Source organism: Scyliorhinus canicula, chromosome 18, assembly GCF_902713615.1.
Source record: "Scyliorhinus canicula chromosome 18, sScyCan1.1, whole genome shotgun sequence".
Lineage (NCBI taxonomy): Eukaryota > Metazoa > Chordata > Chondrichthyes > Carcharhiniformes > Scyliorhinidae > Scyliorhinus > Scyliorhinus canicula.
In genome coordinates this window covers 95,112,142-95,127,407 of record NC_052163.1, presented here as the reverse complement: position 1 = coordinate 95,127,407, position 15,266 = coordinate 95,112,142, and the positions used below count along the sequence as shown (strand labels likewise).

Sequence of the window (15,266 nt, the reverse complement as noted above, 5' to 3'; positions counted from 1 at the left end):
GGGCTAACCCACTGCGCCACCGTGCTGCCTTCCTCTGACTGTATGCATAACTTCCTTCCTTTGTTCTTGAGTGGGCCTACTCTTTCCCTAGCTACAACCTTGCCCCTTATAAATGTATAAAAAAGCCGTGGGATTTTCCTTAACCCTGCTTGCCAATTATATTTCATGGCCCCTTTTAGCCCTCCTAACTCCCCGTTTAGTTGGTTTCTACTTGTCCAATATTCTTCAAAACTTTTGTCTGTTTTTAGTTGCCTAGACCTTATGTATGCTTCCTTTTTCTTTTTGACTAGCCTCACAGTTTCCCTTGTCATCCATGGTTCCCTAATCCTGCTATTTCTGTCCTTCATTTTTGCAGGGAATGCCTGTCCTGCATCCAACTGGTCATTAAAAGACTCCCACATATCAAATGTGGATTTATCCTCAAACAGCTGTTCCAATCCACCAGCTCTTGCTGAATTCTGTTGTAATTGGCTTTCCCCTCACTCGAGGACCACTCTTATCCTTATCTGCGAATATTCGGAAACTTGTAGAATTATGATCACTATTCCCAAAATGTTCCCCTACTGAAACTTTGGTCACCTGGCCACGCTGATTCCCCAATCCCATGTCCAAGTAAGGCCCCCACCCTGGATGGAGTATCAACATACGTTTCAAAACAAAAAAAACTCTGGCCACACCGAACCCCTGGCACTAAGAGTCCCAGTCAATGTGGGAAAAATTAAAATCACCCACCACAACAGCCTGCTATTTTCACAGAATCTTGACTACATTTTTTTGTTCCTCTGTATCCCCAACATTGTGATTGGAGAAAGGGAGAAACCATTTCTCCCCTGTCCATAACAATTGGACATACAAGATCACAACAGTAGAACTGAAAACTTTGCCCTTTCTGATGTGGACTACGTCTGACGAGAGCATTTTGAATGATGTAGTTGAGAGTGAGGAGTCTAAATGCAGGCGTGCAGCAGGTGAAGAGTGAAGGAGATTTGAGGCACGAGTTTCATACAAGTTTATAGTTTTAAATTTGATTTTTCCTGTAGTTTTTTTTTTCTATTGATACCGATGTGTTAAATGAATCTGCTGTCCCCCACCCCCCCCCCCCCACCCACACACACACACACACACACACACACACACACACACACACACACACACACACACAATGAAAATTTACAGCAATTAAGGTCACAACGAAAATATCCTTTGCAGATCAATTTCATCATATTAATGGCTGATGGTTGAAGTGTGCCTGCCATTATGCTTGACATCTCAAATATTCACTGGTGTCTTTTAATAAGAATTGCTGCAATTTCCATAGATCTCGCATATTATCTATTTCTCCCATTTTCATACACTGCTGCCATCACTATCTTTAAATCAAATTAAACTGACAATGGCCATGGAAAATATTTCCGTTTATAGATTTCCACATACAAATTAGAAACCATCCTGTGCTGTGCCTAGGCAGGTGGTTCAATGGAGTAAAACTAGTAAACTAACTTATAATTTCCAGCTAAAGTGAGTGAATTTATTTTATTTTCTTTTGGAAAATTTTCAAATTGCCATGATGCTTAAATAACTTTACTGTAGTTAAAGAAAACTCTCACGTTAGCTGTAGCTTTGTTACTGCAACAATCCTAAAAGCTAAAACGAACACTAACTCTACGAACAGTGTGCGCGTGCGTGCGTGCATGTTCAGGGGCAGATGACGATTGCCTACCCGGGTGGATAGTTGAGCAGGAGTCGGGATCGGATCTGGGACCTCCTGATCTGAACTGACATTTTCACAGATATAACGTTCCCTCAGAGACACCACAGATATAATCATTGGGGATGGGAGCCTTGGCAGATTTATTTTCCCCACTCCCACCCAATACTGGAGCACTTGAAAGCAGCAATTAGTTTAAAATATCAGCTTAGTATAGACTAAGTTTTAAGATTGAGATTGTCCTGTCCTATTCTGTCTGACTCAGTACCATGATGGCACAATTACCAACTGAGCTAGTTTTTCATTCTAAAACAATTATTAAATGTCCACTGGGTGTTTACTGTGCACAGTAACATTTTTGTTAATAATTTTGATTTCCTTGCACAATGAATTCAACTTAAAAGCTCAAAAATGCCCTCTGCTCATGTCATTTACTGTATAATGAATATTCCCATCCCTGAAATGTCAACCCAGGAAGATCTCAATGATAATCTATGTTGCCAATAAATCTGTAACTTCTAATCCATAACATTTTTTTCAACCACAGTGGATATTCTGATGCCTACCATATGGTAACACTATGGGCTATGCTGCATGTAAATCATACTCAAAACCTGGACCTGCCATCCTGGAGAGAATTTTCACTCCTATAAAACATCCCAGTTTAATTTTTGTTTAGCAAAAAGGTGTGGTTTAAATACAGTGTAATTACCTATCTTGATAATTTCCCTAAAAAAATGCATTTGGAAGCACCCACCTAGGTGCCACTCAAGGTTTAAAAGTACTATCCACTAATGAAAGTTGCTACCAGCATTGGCACCAAGCTTTGTTTTCTACCTTGGGAAATAATGCACACCTCCCACCTCTGCCACTACCATATTTCCTATTACCCAACCTGTTTAATATTAAAATGGTTTCTCAGTAGCTTACTTGGTTCTTAATGCCCTCAATGATCTTTTTGGGTAATAATATTGGGTAGTCACACTTATTTCTTTGGAGGTTGTTTCCGTTTCATTACTCCAAGCAAGGAGGGAGAGAAAATCATTAGCCTGATGAAGAAAGTGTTGATCAGTCCGAGTCTCAAGTTATAGTTAACCTTTGTTACAGTTGATACTTAATCAAAATAGTGGGTTACAAATGTGGCTGCGCACCTGATAGTGAGGGGGAATTGGGGAAAAATATAAACCTATGCATGAAGCCGTTTAAGTACTTGAGATGCAAGGGCCTTCAGGAATTGAGGCGGACATCAAAGCAAACAATAGAGATAAATACAGTTGTGCTGTGAAACTGATCAAACTGGAGTTTCCATATTTTCCAAATTAATTCAAATGGAATTGGGAAAAGAGTGGATGGAGTTGTGGATTCTGCTCTGTATTTGTGCTAGTGAAAGCGCATTGAAATATTAAATATGTATAAGTAGTTCTTTCATTTTTAAAAAAAATTTAGATTACCCAATTATTTTTTCCAATTAAGGGGCAATTTAGCGTGGCCAATCCACCTACTCTGCACATCTTTGGGTTGTGGGGGCGAAACCCACGCAGACACTGGGAGAATGTGCAAACTCCACACAGACAGTGACCCAGAGCCGGGATCGAACCTGGGACCTCAGCGCCGTGAGGCGGTTGTGCTAACCACTAGGCCGCCGTGCTGCCAAGTAGTTCTTTCATGAGACACAAACTTAATGGTAAAGGTTTAGAGGTTTTCAGATCGCTCTCTCAAATGGCCTACCTCAAATTTGGTTAGGTGTTAGAAGATCAAACCAGTCATTTATGTAATTAATCCTCCAGCAACACAATTAATAGGTTTATGATTGACAACATAAGCTATTTTTTATCGTGCCACCTATTTTTGAGGTTGTCCATTTGCGAAAAGTCCAAGATAGTGGCCTGAATCAGCCTGACATAATTGCATAGAGGGAAGGAAGAAGTATGTCATTAGACTTGGGTCAGTCCTCGGTACAATCTCACTTTGTATCAATTTTCTTCAGTCATTTCAGTAACAGATGAATTTAGAGCTTTATTGTGAAAGCAAACAAAGCTGAAAACCTCAGGAACTGCTTTTGTGATTAACTAGCTATGGTTTCCATCTTGGCAACATAGGGAACACTAATAACACGGACATTGAATATTGCACATCAGGCATTGGAAACCATACTTGGTGGGATTCTCTGGAATGGACATTTGTGCTTTTTACAAAACTAACCTTACTGAACATATGTTTTTTGGTCAATGTTAAATGAGAGAATACTTTAAAGTGTCTTTCAGACCATTTAAAAAGAAATCATTTGTGTCGGAGAGTTTGTGGTAAACGTATTGACAAATGTTCAAATATAAAGTTGGGTCCTGGATAAGAGTTTGTGTTTCCATGTGTTTTTTTCACAGTATTCATTGTGCAATGAACCGTTGATTGAACTCTCCAATCCTGGTGCCAGTGGTTCTCTCTTTTATGTGACTAGTGATGATGAGTTTATTATAAAGACTGTTGTGAACAAAGAAGCAGAATTTCTGCAGAAGTTGCTTCCAGGTTATTATATGGTGAGTGAATTTTCTCCCTACCACCTCCCCCTTCAGCTCTTTTTTTAACGAATAATTTTATTGAGGAATCTTTTGGCATTGTAAACAGTTACAGATTACAGAAATATGCAAACAGCAACGGAAAACCAACACTTCAACCAAACCATAGTATACATAACCGCTCGTCTCCCATAAACACTACCTGCCTATTTATCCCTCCTGCTCCACTCTAACCCCCCCCCCCCCCCCCCCGCTGAGGTTCAATCTCCCGCGAAGAAGTCGATGAATGGTTGCCACCTTCGGGCGAACCCCAGTACAGATCCCCTCAAGGCAAACTTGATTTTTTTTTCCATACCCAGAAAACGCAACATGTCCGAAAGCCATAGTTCGGTCTTCGGGGGTTTTGAGTCTCTCCATGCCAGCAGTCGCCGTCGCCGGGCTATCAGGGAAGCGAAGGCCAGAACATCGGCCTCTTTCTCCTCCTGGACTCCTGGGTCTTCTGAAACCCGAAAATTGCCACCTAGAACATAGAACACTACAGCGCAGTACGGGCCCTTCGGCCCTCGATGTTGCGCCGGCCTGTGAAACTATCTGAAGCCTATCTGACCTACACTATTCCATTTTCATCCATATGTCTATCCAGTGACCACTTAAATGCCCTTAAAGTTGGCGAGTCTACTACTGTTGCAGGCAGGGCGTTCCACACTCCTACTACTCTCTGAGTAAAGAAACTGCCTCTGACATCTGTCCTATATCTATCACCCCTCAATTTAAAGCTATGTCCCCCTCGTGTTGGTCATCACCATCCGAGGAAAAGGACTCTCACTGTCCACCCTATCTAACCCTCTGACTATCTTATATGTCTCTATTAAGTCACCTCTCAGCCTTCTCCTCTCTAACGAAAACAACCTCAAGTCCCTGAGCCTTTCCTCGTAAGACCTTCCCTCCATACCAGGCAACATCCTAGTAAATCTCCTCTGAACCCTTTTCAAAGCTTCCACATCCTTCCTATAATGTGGTGACCAGAACTGCACGCAGTACTCCAGGTGCGGCCGTACCAGAGTTATGTACAGCTGCAGCATGACCTTGTGGCTCCGAAACTCAATCCCCCTACTGATAAAGGCTAGCACGCCATATGCCTTCTTAACAGCCCTATTAACCTGGGTGGCAACTTTCAGGGATTTATGTACCTGGATGCCGAGATCTCTCTGTTCATCTACACTACCAAGAATCTTGCCATTAGCCCAGTACTCTGCATTCCTGTTACTCCTTCCAAAATGAACCACCTCACACTTTTCCGCATTAAACTCCATCTGCCACCTCTCAGCCCAGCTCTGCAGCTTATCTATGTCCCTCTGTATCCTATAACATCCTTCAGCACTATCCACAACTCCACCGACCTTCGTGTCATCTGCAAATTTACTAACCCATCCTTCTACACCCTCTTCCAGGTCATTTATAAAAATGACAAACAGCAGTGGCCCCAAAACAGATCCTTGCGGTACACCACTAGTAACTGAACTCCAGGATGAACATTTGCCATCAACCACCACCCTCTGTCTTCTTTCAGCTAGCCAATTACTGACCCAAACCGCTAAATCACCTTCAATCCCATACTTCCTTATTTTCTGCAATAGCCTACCGTAGGGAACCTTATCAAACGCCTTACTGAAATCCATATATACCACATCAACCGCTTTACCCTGATCCACCTGTTTGGTCACCTTCTCAAAAAACTCAATAAGGTTTGTGAGGCATGACCTACCCTTCACAAAACCGTGTTGAGTATCGCTAATCAACTTGTTCTTTTCAAGATGATTATAAACCCTATCTCTTATAACCTTTTCCAACATTTTACCCACAACCGAAGTAAGGCTCACAGGTCTATAATTACCAGGGTTGTCTCTACTCCCCTTCTTGAACAAGGGGACAACATTTGCTATCCTCCAGTCTTCAGGCACTATTCCTGTCGACAAAGACGACATAAAGATCAAGGACAAAGGCTCTGCAATCTCCTCCCTGGCTTCCCAGAGAATCCTAGGATAAATCCCATCTGGCCCAGGCGACTTATCTATTTTGACATTTTCCAAAATTGCTAACACCTCCTCCTTTTGAACCTCAATTCCATCTAGCCTGGTTGACTGAACCTGAGTGTTCTCCTCGACAACATTGTCTTTCTCCAGTGTAAACACTGACGAAAAATATCCATTTAACGCTTCCCCTATCTCCTCTGATTCCCCACACAACTTTCCACTACTATCCTTGATTGGCCCTAATCTTACTCTAGTCATTCTTTTGTTCCTGATATACCTATAGAAAGCCTTAGGGTTTTCCTTGATCCTATCCGCCAACGACTTTTCGTGTCCTCTCCTCGCTCTTCTTAACTCTCCCTTTAGGTCCTTCCTGGCTAAATTGTAACTCTCAAGTGCCCTAACTGAGCCTTCGTATCTCATCCTAACATAAGCCTTCTTCTTCCTCCTCCTACCTCTGGACTCATCACCATCCTTGTTTTCAGTCCCCGGGACATGACACCCGCAATTCCCCCCCAGTACCCCCTAAGCTTAGGGTATGCCCAAAACATGTGTACGTGGTTCGCTGGTCCTTTTGCGCATCTAGTGCACTTGTCCTCTACCCCAAAGAATTTGCTCATCCGAGCCACCGTCGCCCCTTCAGCTCTCTTGAAGGTGTTGACTTTTGCTCAAAAGTAATTCCACACTTTCTCTCTGTTACCTCACCCAAGTATCTGTTCTCATGAGGGCAGAGTGGTGAGTGGCAGTAAGTTTTGACCTATTGGTATATAGGAGGGTATATTGAGTGCTATCTGGCTGCCTAACTGTGGAAAGGCAATGCAACCTTTGATGACATCCACAAACTTTTCCATTCCATTTAGGATCACCCAGAGATGTAAGCATAACTAATATTGAATATAAAAATGAAAGGACATACAGTTGACTCAGTGGAATGATGTTGTGAATGCTCTGAGGCAGGAGCAGAGGCTGGCAAGCCTGCAATTTTGAGTTGCTGGCTGGCTTGCCGGTTTGCTGGCATGTTCCTGCCTTAGGGCCATTTTCAATAAGACTAGCTTGGGGAATGAAGGGGAGAGTGGGGTGTTGGTTGACGGCTACATACCAGTAAGTTTTGGATAGCCAATTATGCCCATTAATGGGCCTATTAAAGCTATTGTGCAAATGGGCACTGGAAATTTGCAGTTGGGCCCCCAGCTGAGGCCACATTTTGTCTGTTGGCAGCAGACCAGGGGTGCAGAGCTCTATCTACAATTTCACCTCCATTTTGAGGCACACTCACTTTCACTTGCACCTCTTGCAGTGTCTACTTCTGACAGTGGGGCTACCAATCTTTCAATCCTGGAGGACCTCCTGTTGTCCACCTAGCTGCAGGAGCCCACCCACAATCCTTCATTAGAAGTTAAGTATGCACCATGGCCATTAATTAGCCTGTTCATTAAAAACATTAGGCAATCAAATGTTGCCATTGGACACCAATGTGATGGAAATTGGGACCCCGTAGTGAAAGTGTATTCCAGTGTCTTTGTATATGTAGAGCATCATACTGTGTTGCCATTTGAAGGATGATATTGGTTCATTGATTACACGGCTACATTGTTCCCGTTTGTTTTTGCTACAGAACCTGAATCAAAACCCAAGGACTCTCTTGCCAAAGTTTTATGGACTGTATTGTGTTCAGTCTGGTGGTAAAAACATCCGCGTGGCAGTGATGAATAACGTGCTGCCGCGAGTGGTGAAGATGCACTTGAAATATGATTTAAAAGGTTCAACCTATAAACGGAGGGCTTCAAGGAAAGAGCGTGAGAAAGGCAGGCCAACATTCAAAGACCTGGACTTCATGCAGGATTTCTCAGATGGGTTGTTACTGGATACAGACACTAATACTGCTCTGGTTAAAACCCTGCAGAGAGATTGTTTGGTAAGATTGGAGTCGGGATTATACAGTCAGAGGGAAAATGGTTACCAATAGTAATACAGCTGAACAATAATGTTCTGGTGAAAGCTCAAGGAACTGATTCAGACAATTATTGATTTCATACTTCCAACTAATACTCAGGAAGGATGAAGTATATGAACATTAAAATGTACTAAATAAAACAAGGTTAAATTAGAGAAGATAATTCCTTGGAAGTGCTGTCACTCCCATTAAAATTATGATCTGAATGGCCATGAGTAATTTTGTGTTACTTTTTGAATAAGTTTATGATTCTTTCAGGGTGGGTTTTATTAAGAAAGGGGAAATCGGAATGATATTTAAACAAATGTTTAAGCTTTTTGTGATTGAACTGTGAATAGTTTCTCAGACCAAGTGTTTCTAAAGGAGATATGGTGTGGGTGCCATACAGCTGCCGCTAGCCCAGACATCAACCAATGGGTAATATTGTGCATGCTTCCAATTTAACGTAATCTGAGATTAGATGGAATATTGCAATTTTACAATGTCTTGTTTTAGGTTCAATATGTATTTATTTTTTCAAACTTCAATTTAATCTTTTGGGATGTTTTAATTCTAGTTCTAGTTGAATTTTGTGCTGCTAGACAAGCTCTCATCTCGAGTTATTTGATTTCTCCTCATTCCTGTTTTAGTGCAAACTTATTTTCTGTCTTTTTCCAATACCAATAGGTGCTAGAGAGCTTTAAAATCATGGATTACAGCTTGTTGTTAGGAGTTCACAATTTGGACCTAGCAGAACGTGAGCGACAATCTGGGGGGTCACTAAGTACCTCTGATGAGAAGCGACCCATTGCACAGAAAGCCCTCTATTCCACGGCCATGGAGTCTATTCAAGGTGGAACTTCACGGGGCGAGTCGATTGATACAGATGATACGTACGTAGCATGTTTTTATTTAAAACCCTTCACATTAATTTTAGTATTTACAAATGGGGGTGCATTGCATGCTTAACTTTGATCATAATGTGTTTTTATCAAGTGCTCCGACTAAATACAGCATAGAATCAAACAAAATTATGTTATTTAATTGAAGTGCTTCATTTTGAGCCTTTTAAGAAGACCCTCATTCTGCATCGATGCAAATTTATGATCGTCTTCCCTGCCATTCTTTCAGCCTCTGAACTTGCCAATCAAGTTCTTGGTAAGTTTGGTTCTATACCCTGCCTAAACATATTTTGAAAATGGTTCCTTCTGATCCCAGCATGACATTCATCCAGAATTACCTGCTCCAAGCGAACAAAGACCCCCATGTATTGTTATGGTTGTGTTAGGGGCCGTTAACATTTAAAGAAGAAATCCAAACAGCCAGCAATTAACTGACAGAGCTATGCCACAAAATTTCATGTTTTGAAACAAAAACAAGCTTTGTGTAAATATAAAGCTAAATTAAACAAAGAAAATACCATTAACGTAACACTACAACTTATAAAGACTCGGACTGTAAATTCAGTTCTACTTTTTACTTCCCCAAGAAATCTTGGAAGGTTTATTCACCTTTCCTGGGGCTATCCCAAAAGGTATGCCACAGCCCCTTGGAATTTATCTTGATTCTCCATAATACACCAGCTACTCCTCTGAAGTAAGATTCTGAGGGGGAGGGGTGGGTGCAGGGGCGTAGCTGTTTTGTGGCCTGTGTCTCCACCTTTTTCTATACTGACCTCCCCACCGTGCATGCTGCAGCTCCTTATTCAGGTTGCCAGCTGATATCCAACTGCTTTCCCCCAGCTTTCCAAACTAACTCTGCTGACTGCTTTCTGCTACAAGGCTTAATGAAGACCATTGTAGATTTCTTCCAGTTGCTTTTTCTTCACAAAACCCAAACTGAACTGCCTCTATCACTTCCCAAACTGAGTTGCTTGCTTTTGTCAGCAGATACATAAAGTTAAATGCAACAAAAGAGCCTTGTAACAAAGGCTCTACCCAGAAATACCAAGTCTATGGAAATGGGACACACATGGCCTGTTCCCGGATAGAAATGCACATGGCTTTTGGAGCTAAAAGATAATTATTCTTGATTTTGGGAAACCATACAAATAATTTATGTTTCCAACAGGGAAATGCCTGCCAAACCTACTAACACCTTTAAGAATATAATAGCAACTCCCTTCCATTTATGATCTTGCCTTTCTAGCTGTTGTCATGTTGAGAGTACCTTTTAAGGAATGGATGTTCATCAGATAGCTGCAGTGATGTCAGTGTGTGGGTGGAGCTGAGCTGTGACTCTGCTTTTACTTTTGCTTTGAGCAAAAAGCTGGTGTGTGTGTGTTTTAGTTTTGTTTTCAGAGTGGAGAGCTGCATTGGAAGGAAGCAGATGTGTATGGATATCTCTCCAAGCTAAAGAATGTTCATTTGGGTGATTTCAAAGTAATACCTGTTTCTGTAGAGAATTTAAACCGCTGTCTTTCTGTAAAAAGGGTCTTTTGGACTAATTGATGTTGTTAGGAAAGTTATGAAGGGTTACTTGTAGAATACTGTATCTGTGGGGGATCATTGGTGTTGATAGTTGTTAAGATGTTGTGTTTATAATGTGTTATCTAGATTCATAAATAAACATGGTTTTGTTTAGATCTCTGTTGCATCACACCTGCAGAGTGGGCCCTTGTGCTCCCCGTAACCAAAATCTATTAAAAGTTGTGGGTCAGGTAAACTCCATGACACATTTTGTTCTTGATCTAGGACAAAAGTTCGGCACAACATCGTGGGCCGAAGGGTCTGTTCTGTGCTGTATTTTCTATGTTCTCTAAACCCTGGCCCATAACACTGTTAACCTTTTAAATCAACATGGCTCCACCCTTTTAAATGTAATAATCTCTGTGCTTGTTTGAATTACAATTGCCCAAATTTGCTGCTTAGTTTCTTTTTTTTAAAAATGTTTTTTATTCAGTTTTCATGTTTTATATTGAACAAATTACAAATTGTTAGAGAGAAAAAAAAAAGAACACGGAAAAATTAACACATATATTTACAGGTAAGCATCTTCGTAATAATAACTGTGGCCGCCCCCCTTTAGCCGGCATACATATTTTACCTTCCCCAATATGGCCGAGGCACATGTTTATAGGCATTTATTTACAGTTTGGTTTTGGGCCTTAGCTCGCCATCAAACCCCCATAACGGACCCGTAGCCCCCCCCCCCCCCCCCCCCGATTCCCATCCATTTTCCCCCTGATTCTCGGCCACCCGACTATTCTTCCTCTTGTTCGTTGGCCACAAACAGGTCCCGGAACAATTGCACGAATGGCTCCCACGTTCTGTGGAAGCTGTCGTCCGACCCTCAGATGGCGAATTTGATTTTCTCCATTTGGAGAGATTCCGAGAGGTCGGACAGCCAGTCTGCAGCTCTGGGCGGTGCTGCTGACCGCCAGCCAAACAGGATTCTACGGCGGGCGATCAGGGAGGCAAAGGCAAGGGCGTCTGCCCTCCTCCCCAGGAATAGATCTGGCTGGTCTGAAACCCCGAAGACCGCCACTATCGGGCATGGCTTCACCCTCACCCACACCACTTTGGACATAGCCTCGAAGAAGGCTGTCCAGTACGCCACAAGTCTGGGGCAAGACCAGAACATGTGGGCGTGGTTGGCCGGGCCTCTTTGGCACCGTTCGCATCTGTCCTCCACCTCCGGGAAGAACCTGCTCATACGGTTTCTTGTTAAGTGGGCTCTATGTACCACTTTTAGTTGCGTCAGGCTGAGCCTTGCGCACGTGGAGGTGGAGTTGACCCTATGTAGTGCTTCGCTCCAGAGTCCCCACCCTATCTCCATCCCCAGGTCGTCCTCCCATTTCCTTCTTGTTGCGTCCAGTACGGTGTCGTCCCTTTCTACCAGTCGGTCATACAAGTCGCTACAGTTCCCTTTCTCTAGGATACTTGCGTCCAGTAGGTCTTCCAGTAGTGTCTGTCGTGGCGGTTGTGGGTACGTCCTTGTCTCCTTTCGTAGGTCCAGTGTTGCAATCCTGTCGTCCGTGTATAGGTCCCTGACTGTCAGTGTCCCCCCCCCCCCCCCGCCCTGCCTCCACCTTTTGAAGGTGGCGTCCGTCAGTGCTGGTGTGAACCTATGGTTGTTGCAGATGGGGGCCTTGTCCGACATTTTGGTCAGGCCAAATTGCTGCCGCAGTTGGTTCCAGGATTGGCGGGTGGCTGTCACCACTGGGCTGCTGGAGTGTTTTTTGGGTGGGGATGGGAGTGCTGCCGTGGCGAGGGCCCGGAGGGAGGTCCCCATGCAGGAGGCCTCCTCCGCACGCACCCACTCGGCTTCTGGCTCCTGGATCCATCCCCTTACTCGCTCGGCTGTTGCCGCCCAGTGGTAGAATTGTAGATTCGGGAGAGCTAGCCCCCCCCCCCCTGGATTTTGTTTTTTGTAGGACCTTCTTTGGGATCCTAGCATTTTTACCCCCCCATACGAACGCCATGATAAGTTTGTCCAGCACTTTGAAGAACGCCTTGGGGATGTAGATCGGAATGGATCTAAACAGGAAGAGGAACCTGGGCAATACGTTCAATTTGATCGTCTGGACTCTCCCCGCGAGGGAGAGGGAGAGTGGGAGTGTGTTCCATCTTTGCAGGTCCTTTTTTACTTCCTCCGTCAGGCTGGTGAGGTTCCATTTGTGGATCCCTTTCCAGCCATGGGTTATTTGGATCCCCAGGTAGCGGAATTTATGTTGGGCTTGTTTGAACGGCAGCCCCTTTAGTGCTGTCCCCCCCTTGCGGGTGTACTGGGAAGATCTCGCTTTTGCTCATGTTGAGTTTGTAGCCCGAGAAGGTTCCAAACTCTTTCAGGAGCGCGATGATTCCGTCCATACTGCTTTGTGGGTCCGAGATGTAGAGGAGCAGATCATCTGCATAGAGTGAGACTCTGTGCTCTCTGCCTCCCCTTCGGATCCCCCTCCAATTTTTTGCTGCCCTGAGCGTGATTGCTAGCGATGCGATTGCTAGTGCGAACAGCAGCGGGGACAGTGGGCATCCTTGTCTGGTGCCCCTGTGCAGCTGGAAGTATTGGGAGTTGGTATTATTGGTCCGTACACTCCCCATGGGAGCGTTGTATAGGAGCTTTACCCAAGCGGTGAACCCTGTTCCAAGCCCGAACCGCTCCAGTACCTCTATGAGGTATTTCCATTCGACTCTGTCGAAGGCCTTTTCTGCGTCCAGGGAGACGATCACCTCTTGTGTTCTCTCCCCGGAGGGGGTCATTATCACGTTCAGCAGGCGCCTGATGTTCGAGGTGAGCTGTCTACCTTTGACGAAGCCCGTCTGGTCCTCTCTGACCACCTCAGGTACACAGTCTTCTAGCCTTTTGGCTAGGATTTTGGCCAGTATTTTGGAGTCTGCGTTCAGCAGAGATATGGGTCTGTATGACCCACATTCCGTTGGGTCTTTGTCTTTCTTAGGTATCAGCGAGATTGAGGCCTGTGCTAATGTGGGTGGCAGTGTGCCCCAAGCTAGCGAGTCTGTGAACGCTTATTAGTTTCTTAATTAGATGCTCCAAATGACTGATGTACCAAAGTGGAGCACTGATAATTATGATGTCTGAACATTGAAGGCTTGAATCATGATGACGTTGTTCAGAATTATAACTTCATGGGCGAAATTCTCCCCTACCCGGCGGGGAGGGGGCTCCCGGCGTAGCGGAGTGGCGCCAACCACTCTGGCGTCGGGCCTCCCCAAAGGTGCGGAATTCACAGCACCTTTTAGGGGCTAGGCCCGCTCCGGAGTGGCTCCCGCTGCGCCAAAACTGGCGCCAATGGCCTTTGGCGCCCGCCAGTGGACATCGGTGCTGGCCAAAAGGCCTTTGCCGGCCGGCGTGAGTCCGTGCATGCGCCGGGGCGTCAGGGGCCGCTGACGTCCCCACCGGCGCATGCGCGGTATAGGGGGTCTCTTCCGCCTCCGCCATAGTGGAGGCCGTGGCGGCGGCGGAAGAAAAAGAGTGCTCCCACGGCACAGGCCCACCCGCCGATCGGTGGGCCCCGATCGCGGGCCAGGCCACATTGGGGGCACCCCCCGGGGTCTGATCGCCCCGTGCCTCCCCCAGGACCCCGCTTGCGCCGCCAATCCCGCCGGCACGGAGGTGGTTTAAACCACGTCGGTGGGATTGGCCTGTTAGCGGCGTGACTTCGGCCCATTGCGGGCCGGAGAATCGGCACGGGGGAACGCCGATCAGCGGGGTGTGATTCCCGCTCCCGCCGATTCCTGGGTGGCGGAGAATTCCGGCCACGGCGTGGTCAGCATTTACGCCGGCCCCGTGCGATTACCCGACCCTGCGGGGGTCGGAGAATTCCGCCCCATATGTTCAATCTAGTGACATGAGTAATGCAAGAGACCAATGTGTTGGGGGAAGAGCAGTAGAAATACAGTAGTGTTTAGTAGCCTGTCTCAGCCACATCCTTAATGAGGTGATCAGCACTTGCATGTTGAAGACATTTCTCATTGTGGAAAGTTAGGTTCAAGTTTTGAAACTTAAAAAAAAAATCTGGGAAGAAATGGTTCTTGTCCCTGTGAGGAATTTGTTTTTCACTATTGTAGAATGTTATATTATCAGGTTATAAAATAACATTTACATTTTCTCTTTTGTTAGGATGGGGGGTATACCAGCCGTTAATGGTAAAGGAGAGAGACTTCTCTTGTACATTGGTATCATTGACATTTTACAGTCTTACAGGTAGGCTTTTGTTTCAACTTGTATTCACTGAATGAAACCAAGTGCTTCAAAAGTTTTTTTCATTTTAACAAGTATGTGTGTGATAGAATTATATTTTTAAAATTTGATTCTGAGACCATAAGACGTAGGAGCAGAAGTAGGCGATTCAGTGAGATCATGACTGATTTAAAAAAAAAACTTTTATTAAGGCATTTGGAAATAAACACCAGATAAAACCACAACCAAGATAAAAAAGATGACTATGCTCCCGAGGTTTCTGTTTGCATTCCAGAGCCTTCCGATTTTTATCCCCAAAGCCTTTTTCAAGAAGATTAACTCGTTGATATTGGGATTTGTGTGGGTGTGGGTGGGGATCTGCGATTATGCCCTCTGGTCTTAGACTCTCCCACAAGAGAAAACCACCTCCCAGCATCTAC

The 15,266-nt window shown here is 44.6% G+C and overlaps 1 protein-coding gene across 4 annotated transcripts in view; it reads left to right on the top strand.

Moving 5' to 3' along the window:
- Positions 1-15,266, top strand: part of pip5k1ca (phosphatidylinositol-4-phosphate 5-kinase, type I, gamma a) — a 145,595-nt gene that overhangs the window by 67,798 nt on the left and 62,531 nt on the right. For all 4 annotated transcript variants that reach the window (XM_038777887.1, XM_038777886.1, XM_038777889.1 and 1 more), the window contains exons 6-9: positions 4,090-4,242; positions 7,867-8,166; positions 8,872-9,077; positions 14,767-14,850. In XM_038777887.1, coding sequence (XP_038633815.1) covers positions 4,090-4,242; positions 7,867-8,166; positions 8,872-9,077; positions 14,767-14,850 — 743 coding nt within the window. The remainder of the gene's footprint in view (positions 1-4,089; positions 4,243-7,866; positions 8,167-8,871; positions 9,078-14,766; positions 14,851-15,266) is intronic.